Here is a 13,499-nt window from a genome sequence, read left to right as displayed (position 1 = left end):
TGCACCTAACACTGTTCCCAAAAGGCTCAATAAAGGCCAGGCTTACAGGAAATGCGGTTCTAACCAAAACGACACTATGACTCTCTTGGGAAGATGAGGGGGTGGGAAATGTGTGACGGGGGCTCAAGAAAGCACCAAACGCACACTTCCATGGTGGGGTACCAATAGCTAATGCCTAAAACCACACGTTATAGAAGCCGCAACAGAGCACATTTTATTTAGAAATATGGACGTCAAAGCCAAAAACAATCAGCTAAAAGCGTTGAAGGTGGGTGTCCGTGGTGACCTGGAGGATGCCCTGACCCAGGACTGCTGTGTTTCCTAATAAGCCTTACAGAATGACTGGACTCTTAAGATGTCCACGTAGCACTGAAAACAACGCACGTTTAGCCAGAACAAGCCAGGTTTATGCCCCATTTTCCACTGTGCTTTTGTCACAGGAGGAGCAGGCCAACCAGACCTTGGCTCGCTATAGGAAGACGGTACATGAGCTGGACGACGCCGAGGAGCGGGCCGGCATGGCGGAGACCGCCCTGAACAAGCTGCGCACCAGACACCGCGTGGCCAGCAAAGGCATCACGGCAGTGGAGATCATCCAGGTGTCCAAGACAGGCACCTCCAAAACCCTTTCTAAGGAGTGAGGTGCCACGTGTCCCAGCTCACAGCCGGTAGGTGTGGACCCCACGCTCCAAGTTCACCTTCCCTGCTCTTGCTTTGCCCTTTCCAACTTCTCTGCTTCCTGTCTGCCAGGCCCCGACCTTACGCAACGGGGATCCCAAAGCCTCCCCCGTCCCTTCAGCCGCAACACTCCCTCAGCACTCTCAGGTGTGTTGCCGTCCACTTGTGTCACAGGTGCTGGTGGTCCTGATGCTCCCCCCATCTGAGTGGAAGCTCTTGGGAGGCAGGTGCCACATCTGATGCCCCTTCACACTAGCCTGGCAGACAGGTGCTCAGTACATGCTTGTTTTCACTGGAGAACCGTAGGGACCTTTGCAAGCTTATAGGTGGTGTGCATTCATCTTTCATATCCCCCACAGTATCATCCCAGGATTTCGTCAATGCTGGCTGAATTTAGGTTTCTATCATCAAGGAAATTATCATCATCACAGCTACCATTTCTTGAGCAGAGTGCAGGTGGGATTTTAGGAGAAATTTTTAAAATAGTCTTTTATTATTTTCCTTAATCCAGAACCAACTGAGAAGAAATACAGGAGACAAACACATAAAAGTCACAATGCTAGTTTTATTATGATACAATTCTAGATTGAGAATTAATGGGTGTCCACCATGAGCATCCTTGTACTTCACCCCAAAATTAAAAGTACCTGCAGAACTGAACCACCACAGCCCTGCTCCCTGGGGAGCAGCCCCTACTCCAAGGGCAGGAACGACCAGAGCTCACCGACCCTGCAGGTAGACCCAAAAGGAGACCAGGTGGGGTTCACCCCCGCCTTCCCTGTTCCTTCTTCCAAGCACAGGATAAACCACTCCTCTTCCCATGAGAGGAGCAAGGGAAAGGTGAGAAGCAAAGAACACTATTCCAGAGCAGTGGTTCCCCAAATGTGGTCCTTTGGACCAGCAGCCGCCTCAGCATCACCTAGGAAGTTGTTAGAAACGCGAATTCTTGGGTTCCACGCCAGACCTACTGAAGCAGAAGCTCTGGGGGTGGGCCCTGCATGTGAGGTTTAACCAGCCCTCCAGGTGATTCAGATATATGGGCAAGTTTGAGAACGAGTGCTGTAGCAGAAATCGCCCCTTACAGAAACAGGAGCCAGGGAATGCAGGTTTCTTCTACTTTCCCAAGAGCCAGACATGTGGTACATGTTTTTCACTCTAATTTATCCCGTGAGGTAGGTATAAATAGCTGCATTTTCAGGTGAGGAAAACGAGCTCAGGGAAGTTCAGTGACGCCCATGGTCATGCAAGCCCTGTGCTATGGAAAGGCAGGCTGTCCTTTATTTTAATTACCGTGGAGATTGATAAGGTTACCGTCTGATTAGGGTGAACCGGGACAACTCATGATCAAGGACTTGGTTTAGGTTGGGAGGGGCAGAGGTTTGGAGTCTCAGTGCCACTTGCTGATGTTCAACCTCCAAAGATTCTGGGAATGTTTTTTTGGCCTCGTGTTCAAGCATCCAGTTGAGTCAGCCCTTGGTGAGGGCAAAGTTCCCCACTCACAGCTCTCTATCTCTCAGGACCAGGTCAGTTTGGGTTTTAGCCAGAAGTGATAACCCCATTGACCTCTGAATTCAAGCTGAGCCTTTTCTCCCCATTTGCTTAGGGAGGGAGCACCAAAGAGGACACAGAATCTTCTTTTTAATTCTCTAATTCTTAGATAACAGCTCAGGAAACTAAGGAAACCAGAGGCTTGCCTCTGGATGAGGCCGACAGTTAACACGTAACTCCTCCGGTCAGGGCAAACCCCCAGGGCCCTCCTCTGAGCCCCCGTGGGGTTACCCCTGAGGCCTCCTGCGCTGCCCAGACTCAGGAGGCCTTCCTCTCCTTCTGCCTGCTAAGTCTTCGCCCCCAGGGTTAGCGCCTTGTAAAGCAGATCCCCCACCCCAGCTTGGTGACTGTTTATTCCTGGGGTCTGCTGGCCCTGGTCCAACGGCTCTGTCTTCGTGTCAGGGGCTACAGTCCTGCCAACGGTGCCCAGAGGCAGAGCCCCTGGGGTCTGCTCTCTGTGTCCTGGTCCATCCTCACTCTCTTACCCTATTTCCCCCTTATCAGTCACAGATATGCCATTGTGGCCATGAGATATTGCAAGCAAACTAGTACATGGGTTAGCACTAAGCCAAAATCCCACAGGAATTTAGTTTTCCAAAGTGGCATTATCTTCAATCACAAATACTGACCAAGCTCTGAATATGGACTAGGCCTGTGCTCTGGGATACAGAGATGAATAAGAAACAACATCCTCCCTCGTGGAGCTCAGAATCCAGCGGAGAGGCAGACGCACACAGCAATCACAAGGCTGTGAGCGACTGTTCTGCAGTGTTTGCTTCTCACCGGAGGGAATTCCAGGGGAGGAACGACTGGTTCGACCTGAGGTGGCTAGGGAGCAGCTCCATGGAGGACATGACCCGTATGAGAGTCTAGAGCAGCGCCACTCAGTGGGTGGTACCCACTGCAGAAACTGAGAGGAAGCGTTTAGAAATTTCGAGAGCAATTGGATGCTGCCATGACATCTAAGTGCATGGTCAGTGTATTTTATAAAAGTATTCATCTCAGATAGTAATTAAAATAAACAAAAATGAAAAGTAAAAATAATAGAAACGAAATTAAAAAGAATAAATAAAATGGATCCCTCACCAGGTAGAGAGGGAAAGAAGGGAATTCCAGATAGAAGGCCCAACACATGCAAAAGTGCAGAGGTGGGATGTGCACAAGGGTACAGCATGACTGGAGAAGAGGGGCTCAGGATGAGGTCAGAGTGCTGGACAGGGTGGGAGACAAAGCTGGTGGGACAGGTGTGAGGGTGTGTGTGTGAAGGGCCCTGTTGGGAGCAAGTATTCCATAATCTCCATGAGGAAATCTTGCTAATTTTTAAAATCCATTTGTGGGATGTGATGAGTAGTAGCTTTTCTTTCTTGGGAAGACACATCAAGTTGGCAAAACAAGCCTCTTGGCCCCTCATGAGACATTGCAGACAAGTGCATGGTGAGCATTGCATCCCAGGGCATCACACTCTGGCCCTCTCAATGGCCCGACTAGAGTTCAGGCCTACATGGGCATGCCAGGCCCAAAGAAGGTGTCCCTAAACCCTTACAACCTAGCAGAGAATGAGCCAGGTATGGCCCAGTGGTGTCCATTACAAGGAAGGAAACCTGTGCAGAAGCAGCCCTGGAACCTGAGGGTGCTGTCTTTCTGGCAAGAAGGGGTCAAAGATGTCAGAATTCCCAGCTCTGGCCCACAAGGGTCTTCTCACCCTCTCTGTTTTCTTCCAGGGTGACACAGATCACAACAGCAGACCACTGAGAGGAAAAATATATGAAAATGGAAAACTGGGTCTATCCTGAGAATGTTTACTATGCAAAGGAAAGTGCAAGCCAGAAAGAGACAGGTGCAAAAGAATAAAGATAGCTGTGGGGGGAGATGGGCTTGGGGATGTAAATACTCAGCCATTAGAGGAATTTAAAGTAGCGTGGCTTCTCTGAGATGGCATCAACCTGTCAAGCACTTGGATAACAGTAAGAGTGGGTCTGACTTCGTTGAGATTCTACATGTTCATGTCAAGGACGGAATATGTAATGTCTGTGGGACTTGGCTGTTCTCTAGAAGTAATTCCTCATGTGGACAATTTTAATACCTTGTCCCCATGCATCTTAAATAAAAGAAACTTGAAAAATAGACCGAAAGGAGATTGTTTTTAAGTGAAGAATTTTTTCTGAGACTTCCTAATCCAAAGGCAATTTTTATAGTATATCAGAGTTCTGTTGTGTCTGTGACCTCATTCACAGGCTTGTGTCTATTAGAAACCATGAAACCTATGTAGTCATGGTGAGGTTCTTTACAAATCGTGAAAGGGTGTATCACAGATATGAAGACAAACTAGGTTTCGTAAAGCTGAGATAGTTACAGGACCCCCTAAAAGAATGTTAAGATCCATCCAGGCTAACGACCCAAAGGCCCCCCCGCCACGCCACGCCTCAGCATCTCCCCGGATGCTCAGACACGAGCAGGTCAGCTCTTTGAGGGCAGGCAAAGTATATCTTGTGTGTTTTATTCACTGCTGTTTCTCAGCAATAAGATAGCGCCCGGCCTGAAGGGAGAACACAGTAAATACGTGTGGAGTGAATGCCTCCCAAGGCAGTGCTTCCTGACACTGCACAGAGAGCTTCCTTAAATCAGGCTGAGCCCCGCCCCCTGGTGGAATCCACTTGTCAACCCTGGTTTTGACACCCAGGACCCTACAGAACCACCCGAATGGAAGGCAGGTCTCACGGTCCCTCCAAGGTGCTCTTCCCTTCCTGGGTCCTTCATCTTCCCAAGTGTGACGGGATTTCTTTGTCACCTTCTGACACTCCTCGACCCTGTTTCTCTCCTCACAGTCCTAGTCTTTGGGGCGCAGGGGCACAGGGAGCAGCCCTCAGAATGCCCCTCCTCCCAGCTTCATGGAAATGGGGTCTTCCCTTTGAATTTCAGCACCCTGACCTCTCCAATGCACTGGCAGACAGGAAATCATTGTTCAGGCTGGTAGAGGAAGGGATATTAATATGCTGGTGGGGGATCCCTCTCCGTCTTCACATGGGCCTACATCACCCCCATGATGGTTCTAATCTTTGCACTCTCTAGGCACCTCAGAGGGAATAGGTTTGCGTCCTTCTGTGCAAATGCACCAAATGCAAAGACGCTGCCCTCCAGTGGTGGGGTCTCCAACTGCTGTATGTGAATTTCCTGGGAGACACCGAATCACACAATCTTAGAATTATATTAGAATTTTAGGGCTCAAAGGGACATTTGGAGGGTGTCTAGTCCAACTTTCGGCCAGTTTGGGATTCCCTTCCATAGCATCCCTGAAAAAAATGGTAATCCAACTTGAACTCTTCCAGTGAAAAAAAGGCAGCCCATTGCAGTTTTGGCTGACTATCATGGTTCAAAAGTCCCACCCAGTATTGAGTCGAAATATGTCTCCTCTATTTTGCCCTTACTTCAATCTAGTCTTCACCTCTGTAATTACATAAAATAAGTCTAATTCTTATGCTTTGAAGTCAGATATGGGTTCCACTTTCCCAGCAGTGTGACCTTGGGCAACTTAACCTATCTTATCTCCTGTTTCCTCAACTATTAAATGAGGAATAATAAGAGCATCTGCCTCGTAGGAATGTGAAGTTTAAACAAGATAACTTGGCACAGAGCCCATTATGCATGGCGCTGAGACACTCGCCAAGTTTCTTCTAGCATTCCGCAGGACTCCGACACTTGACCTCCTGGGGGAGGCTCTGCTGGGCTGTCAGTCTAGTAGCTGATGGCAGCGAGCCTCTTCCTGGAGAGATACCAGGAGCATTCCATGAGGTTGAAAGACCTCATCATTGTTTCCTGGAGGACAGTCCACTTGTGGTCTCCCCACATTCAATTTCAGAGCAGCTCCTGACTTTGCCAGGGAGGGTGGGGGCCCAGAAGTAGACAGGCTCAGTGACTTGCCCAAGACCATTCAGTTAACGCAGAGATAGAAATAATTTGTGGCAGGAGATGAGGTGAGGTTTCTGACCCAGTGTTTATTTATAAGAAAAAGGACTTCACCTCGCCACATATGCTGTTTTTGCCTAAGGACATGAAATTTCAGAATGGCTTAAAGGCCTAAAAGGGTATAATCTATATGGCCTTACAAAATAATAATATATAATTGGTATCCACAATGATTGAAATCAGGGCACTGGCACCATGTTCTGTAGAGTAAATGGAGCAAAGACATTTAGATGGTTTTGCTAAATGTTTTGGGATAGCTTTCGAGGCTGCTAAATTTTGTATCACTGATTGTATTAAATATATTTTCTTATTTTCTATATTCTTGAAGGTCTGGCATCTGGGGCCTCCCTGGCTGAGGGGACACTGCCTCTCCCAGGGCTGCCGATTCTTAGGGATAGCAAACAGCTCTCATACACAGACTAACCAGTCTGGAGCCCAAACTCTGAACCACCTCCTCTATCCAGTTCTTATACTCTGGGAGGCAATATTCCCCTGCCCTAATTATCCCAGGACCAGGTAGCAGATGAGGGACTGCCCCTCCGTCCCAGAGGGTGCTGAAATTAGCCAATCCTAACCCTGCTCAGCCTGCAGCGCCCATTCCTTCCCGTGGAAACCACAATGAAAGCTCGCGCCCACGCTTTCCCCCTTGATCATTCTGCTCCTGACCAACCCTGGTGCTTCCCCACATGGCCCTGAGTGGCATGTCACGCCCTAAGTCCTACTTCTAGGTCTATGAGTGTATAAACTTCTGCCTTCATGACAATCATTTCTATGTCTGTGTATCTTCCCACACCTGATCAAAGCAAATCCCAGGAACATTTTAAGGTACACACACCAATTATCTTCCTCCTCCTTTCACATGTGAACCACTCCTGGGTCCTTGTAGGCAGGGAACCCAGCAGGTTCTGGGTCATCCCCATGGAGCACAACTTCGGGTGTTTCCAGAAATCACCAAGACCCCGGGCCCTTCCACCCACAAGCTACCAGGAACTGAGGCTGGAGATCAGTTGTGAAAAGGCCAACCTTGAGTTATGGTAAAACCGCAAGACTGGAAGGGAACTTGCTGGCTATTGTAAGGGACTGTTCTCTCCTCTGAACCCTGAACCCTGGTTTAGGCTAATGAAAAATGTATCCTGAGACTTTGGAGCAGTGATTCCATAACACTTTCTTCTACAGACATTTAAAAAACCAACTTTTAAATACAGACAGCAAAACAGTAAGCAGACATTTTGACCAAGGGGGAACCTGTATTATGAAAATTAGGTTTGGCAATTAGAAAGGCTACTGTGGGGGTAGGTACAGGATGCGACAGGAGAGTCCTGGAAGGTAGAGGAAATCGTGTCTTTGCTGGTGCCTAAGGATGTGTAGGAGGCATAAAGGGGAGGGAGAGCCTGTGGGAGTGGAAGGTAGGAGTGGGGAGAACCCGCTGAGAGTGTGCTTGGTGGCAGGTAGTGGCACATGAGCCAATAGTGGTGCAAGCAGTAGTGACATCTAATGATCTTTAACACCAAGCCCTGTAGTCACAGGTTCCAGAATTAGTGCAATGTGAAGGACCCCAGTCTCCACTTTTCCACACTGCTCTACCCTGCCGTCTGTCAAGACAGTTGCCACAACTGGTTAACTTCCCTCCAACTATGGAATTGCTCAAGTTTTGCCAACATCTTCATTTGGGAGTATGATACGAGAAGCAGCCACAAATATATATGTGATAAGCACACAAAATCAGTGGCACGCTATATGCTACAACAGAAATATAGCCATCCCAGGTTAATCCATTCCCCAAAACAATCCTAAGATCAAAGAAGTCTATATCACACTATTTTAAGTGAGAAAATAAGAATGCATTCACATCTGTCCAAAAATTCCAACCGATTTCTCTACATATCACTAAAACCCTCCTGAACCTATAAAATAATGTGTAAAAGACATATCATTAATGCAATGGGGTTTAGCAAAATAAAAATAACAAACAGGATAATTTTTTTTAAATGGTTACTTACCAAATGATTCTGGTAATGGAGGACTAAGGTGACAGACAACTCTCCCACTAACGATAACTAGACAAGTGGACAAAATACACAAAACATCTACTCAAAATTAAGAGAGAACTAATACAGTAGTAATTACCAGGTCAATATCCAAGAGGAACACCGGAGAGTGAGTTCACCATTTTAGGACTGCTTTACCCAGAGGGCTATTTGCTAATTCCAGTACAAGTGGTTGAGAGTCTGAGCAGTACTTTTTTTTTTTTTTTTTTTTGCGGTATGTGGGCCTCTCACTGTTGTGGCCTCTCCCATTGCGGAGCACAGGCTCCGGACGCGCAGGCCCAGCGGCCACGGCTCACGGGCCCAGCCGCTCCGCGGCATGTGGGATCTTCCCGGACCAGGGCACGAACCCGTGTCTCCTGCATCAGCAGGCGGATTCTCAACCACTGCGCCACCAGGGAAGCCCCTGAGCAGTACTTTTGACAGCCTATCATGACCACAAAGACAAAAGTCAGAGTCCAGGGCCTTCCAAGTATGAGGGTCCTGGTAAATGTCTGTTGTATTACTTAGAGTCCTCCAGAAAAATGGAACCAACAGGAGAGAGAGAAAGAGAGACAGAAAGACAGACAGACAGACAGAGATAAAGATACAGAGTCATAAAGATATATAGGTAGATAGATGTAAAGAGATTTATCATAAGGAACTGACTCACATGATTATGAAGGCTGGCAAGTAAAAAATCTGCAGAGCCAATATCCTGGTTCAAGTCAGAAGGCCAGAAGCTGCTGTAGAACCAGAAAGATCCAATGCTCCAGTTCAATTCCTCCTGTCACGCAGGAGGAATTATCTTTTACTTGGGGGAGGTCAGCCTTTTGTTCTGTTCGGGTCTTCAACTGCTTGGGTGAGCTCCATCCACGTTATGGAGGGCAATCTGCTTTTTTCAGTCTACCAATTTAAATGTCAATCTCATCCAAAAAACTCCCTCACAGAAACATCCAGAATAATGTTTCACCAAATATCTGGGCATCTTAGGGTTGAGTCAAGTTGACAAATAAAATTAACCACCACACCTGTGTTTAGGGTTGGGATTCGAGGAATAAGGGTGAATTACATGAACATTCTTCCCAAGGACTGGAGCCCAGCTTTGAGTCATCTGGGTGGTCCAGAAAATCTCAAATCCTAAAATTAGATAAAGGTGATTCCAGACTGTTGACATCTTTGGTACGTGGCAAGATGAAAATGAAAACTTTATCTGGGCAAATATAAAATCATTTTAGGTTTCAAATTATTCCTACACAATTTTTAAAATAAAATGTTAGACACAACATTGGTAACCAAGCGTATGAGAGGACAAGAACATAAACTAGAACCAGTCAAAACAACATGTTAGTAATAGAAATAATCCCACAGGAACTTCAGAAAATGTCAAACACATGATATTTAGTATAGAATTAAAATGCATGACAAGAATAGCATATAACTATGGAGAAGGATAACAAAGGAGCTAAGGTATTCTAAGATCCTTGCATTATCCAGGAAGAGAAAGTACTAATCATTGGTTGCTGGTAAACATTTAGTGACCATCTCTCTGTAGGATAAAAGCCCTGATCTGAAGCCTTTGTTACTTTCTATGGTATAAATGCTCTACCACGGCCGATGTCAAGCCACCAAGAGGTTACTGAACATGGAGTTGGGAGGAGATGGGCATTCTTGGCTCTCCTGAGCCAGTCTGAGCTGGCTCCAGCACAGCTCTGAATTAGTCCTTGAAAATGGAATATAAAAAATAATCAATCCACGGGACTTCCCTGGCAGTCCAGTGGTTAAGACTCCGAGCTTCCAATGCAGGGGACGCAGGTTCAATCCCTGGTCGGGGAACTAAGATCCCACATGATGCACAGCGCGGCCAAAAAATAAAATTAAAAAATAAAAATCAATCCAAAAGAAGGCAAGAAAGAAGAGAAAAAGAAACAGAATAGGACAAAAATAAACGATAAGATGGTAGGGTTCAACTCCAATATATCAGTAATTACTTTAAATATAAATGGACTGGATGTTTCAAGTTAAAAGATAAACATGCTATAAAAATAAAATGCAACTATATGTTGTTTATGAGCAGCTCATCTAATAACATAAGGTAATAGAAAAAGTTGAAAGTAAAAGGAGAGAAAAAGATATACCAGGCAAACACTAACCAAAAGAAAGCTGGGGTTGCTATATTAATTTCAGAGAAGCAAACATTAAGACAAAAAGCACCATCAGAAAGGAACATTTCATAATGGTAAAACATTCACTTTATCAAAAAACCTAATGTATTATATAAAATAGAGGCACCTATAATATAGCCTCAAAATACATAAAGGAAAAAAATGACAGAATTAGAGTAGAGACAGACAAATCTAAAATCATTTGGGAGGTATTAACACACCTTTCTTAGCAACTGAAAGAATAAACAAGCAAAACCAAATCAGTAGTTAAGCTAGAAATTATGCAGTTAAGGCAGAAATCTTTAACAAAAATATAACTTAAAACTTCCACGTTGGGCTTCCCCGGTGGCGCAGTGATTAAGAATCCACCTGCCAATGCAGGGGACACAGGTTCAAGCCCTGGTCCTGGAAGATCCCACATGCCACGGAGCAACTAAGCCTGTGCACCACAACTACTGAGCCTGCGCTCTAGAGCCCACGAGCCACAACTACTGAGACTGTGTGCTGCAACTACTGAAGCCCGCGTGACTAGAGGCTGTGCTCCACAACGAGAAGCTACCACAATGAGAAGCCCACGCACCGCAACGAAGGGTAGCCCCTGCTTGCTGCAACTAGAGAAAGCCCGTGCGCAGCAACGAAGACCCAGCGCAGCCAAAAATAGATAAATAAATAAATTTATTTTAAAAAAAACCTCTCATGTTTAGAAATTTTAAAATGCTAATACTACACAAACTCCTCCAGAAAACTGAAGAAAAAGGAACACTTCTGAACGCATTTTACGAGGCCAGAATTACTCGGATACCAAAACTTGAAATTACAAGAAAAGTAAATTATAAAACAATACCCTCCATAAGCAAAGATTTTAAATTATATTTCAAATTGTCAAATTCTTAACAAAATTTTAACAACCGAATACAATATTGTATAAAAAGAATAATACATCAAGACCAAGTAGGACTTTTCCCAACAATGCAAGTTTAGTTTAACACCCTGAAATCAATCAGTGTAAAAACTATAAAACTTATAGAAAAATACAGGAAAAAAAATCTATATAACCTTGAATTAAGCAAAAATTTCTTAAACATGACACTTGATAAATGGACTTCCTCAAAATTAAGATCTGCTCTTTGAAAGACATTGAGAAAATGAACCAAGAGAAGCCACAGACTGGGGAAAAAACAATTGGGAAATAATAAATTATGACAATCAATTTGGTACAGTATTCTCAAACAGTAATTGCCACAATTTATTGGCTGCTTTTAATGTGTCAGGAACTCAAGTACTGTATATATGTCATCTATTTTAATCCTTAGAACCACCCTAAGAGGTGGGAACTATTATCCTCATTTGACAGAAACTTATAGAAGTTGATTGACTTGCCCAAAGTTATATATGTACAGTAGCTGGTAAGCTGCAGAGTAAGAATCTGAACCCAGTTCTATTTATTTCCAGTCAATGAACTCTCTTAAGCTGTCCATCATACTACCTTTTAATTAAAATAATAGAAGATTCCATAAAAACATGAAAAAATGTGTTAGAAACAAAATGTGTAAGAAGTGGCCCTGGCCTCCAGGAGATTTACAAGCTTGTAGACTACAGATTTCAGTTATCAAATCTGGAAAACGATACTTAGTATTCATAAGTATGCTTATCTGCTTGTTCTTGTAAGTATGGTTATTAGTGATTGTATGCTATTTATATACCATCTGAGACTATCTTACGTCCCTAGACACCCCATAAACTGGTCCCATCCCCACGCTATGGAAATGAACTGGGTGAGCAGCCTAGAGTGGAAAAATCTGCATGCATTTTTCAATTGTATAAGATCCTTTCTATAGGAAACTTTCCCCCCTTGGGGCCACAACCAGCAATTGGGACAATATCTAAATCATACGGATTATTAAGTACTAACACAGTGTATGCATTTCGGTTTTTGTCCTTCTGTTAACTTATAGCTTTTATAGGCATTGATTCAGTAACATCTCCAAGAGTCTTGTGGTGAATAGGTGGCAGGCCTTAACCCATGTTAAGAGACCGAAATGGAGGGAAATTGGCAGTAAGTGTTCACTGTCATTCAGCTGGTGGCACAAACAAGAACCAATCTTCTTACTCTCCAAATTCACATTCCAGATACTAAATCAAAGGTCTCCTGAACAGAAGGAAATCCTTAGATGTTTGCAAACACATAACCTTTCCAACCTATGATTGGTTATGTTTCTGATGTGTCTATACAAACCCCCTTCCCAGTCACAACTGGGGGTAACCAGTCGAAACCCCAGACTGTTTCATTTATTCATAGTTTCATTCAACAAACATTAACTAGGAACTTCCAGGTTCGAAGCACCATGCATTTCCTTGTATTTAAAATATGTGTAAACTGGTTTCATCCTCGTCTCTAAGTTTCTTGAGGACGGTGGAATTTTACCCAACGCTTCTGTACACTGCACAAAATGCTTGACACAATAATTGGCACTTGGTGAATACTCATTATTTGATGACTTGAAGCTTGATCAAAGCTTCAATTCAATCCTATTCCAATTCCAACTGAGAGGGGCTGGGACAAGATGCTGAGGCAGAAGGAGCTTGAGCTCACCTCCTCTCACGAGCTCACCAAAATCACAACTAACTGCTGAACAACCATCCATAATAAAGACCAGAACCTACCAAAAAAGATCTTCTACACCCAAAGACATAAACAAGAAACCACAACGAGATGGTAGGAGGGGCGCACTCGCAATATAATCAATTCCAAGTCAATCTATTAAGCAAATAAAATCATCCCATGGCAAGTACCACCTTCCCTGGAATTAATTTTTTAAAAGGCAGAGCCCTCACATTGGATACTAGATCAAGGTCATTACATTAAGTCTAAAAAACAAACACTAAAAATAACTTGCCCTCCTTGTAACTCAAACTGGCTCTTACACCAGAACATGATGGGATTAGGGGCTTTGTTCTGGACTCAGGTCAGCCCTGCCACTGATTTACATCAAAACCTTCCTCAACTCTCAAAATCCTCTGGTCCTGTTTCTTCAGTACAGAACAAGGTGGTTTCACTTAGAGCCCCTGTGAAACTAAGTGTCTATCCTCTGGAATGGCTCATAAAACATGAAAGGAAATG

General features: G+C 44.6%; 1 protein-coding gene and 1 long non-coding RNA gene across 3 annotated transcripts in view; one reads left to right on the top strand and one right to left on the bottom strand.

The window, feature by feature from the left end:
* Positions 1 to 4,285, top strand: part of LOC131740702 (myosin-16) — a 57,221-nt gene extending 52,936 nt beyond the window's left edge. Inside the window, exons 42-43 of the mRNA XM_059036830.2 lie at positions 441 to 668; positions 3,948 to 4,285. Coding sequence (XP_058892813.2) covers positions 441 to 641 — 201 coding nt within the window. The 3' untranslated portion in view covers positions 642 to 668; positions 3,948 to 4,285. The remainder of the gene's footprint in view (positions 1 to 440; positions 669 to 3,947) is intronic.
* Positions 1 to 13,499, bottom strand: part of LOC131740707 (uncharacterized) — a 52,032-nt gene that overhangs the window by 37,424 nt on the left and 1,109 nt on the right. The gene's annotated exons all lie outside the window — the stretch shown is intronic.

The sequence above is a fragment of the Kogia breviceps genome, chromosome 14 (assembly GCF_026419965.1).
Source record: "Kogia breviceps isolate mKogBre1 chromosome 14, mKogBre1 haplotype 1, whole genome shotgun sequence".
NCBI classification, from domain to species: Eukaryota; Metazoa; Chordata; class Mammalia; order Artiodactyla; family Physeteridae; genus Kogia; species Kogia breviceps.
This window is presented reverse-complemented; position numbering and strand designations above follow the sequence as displayed.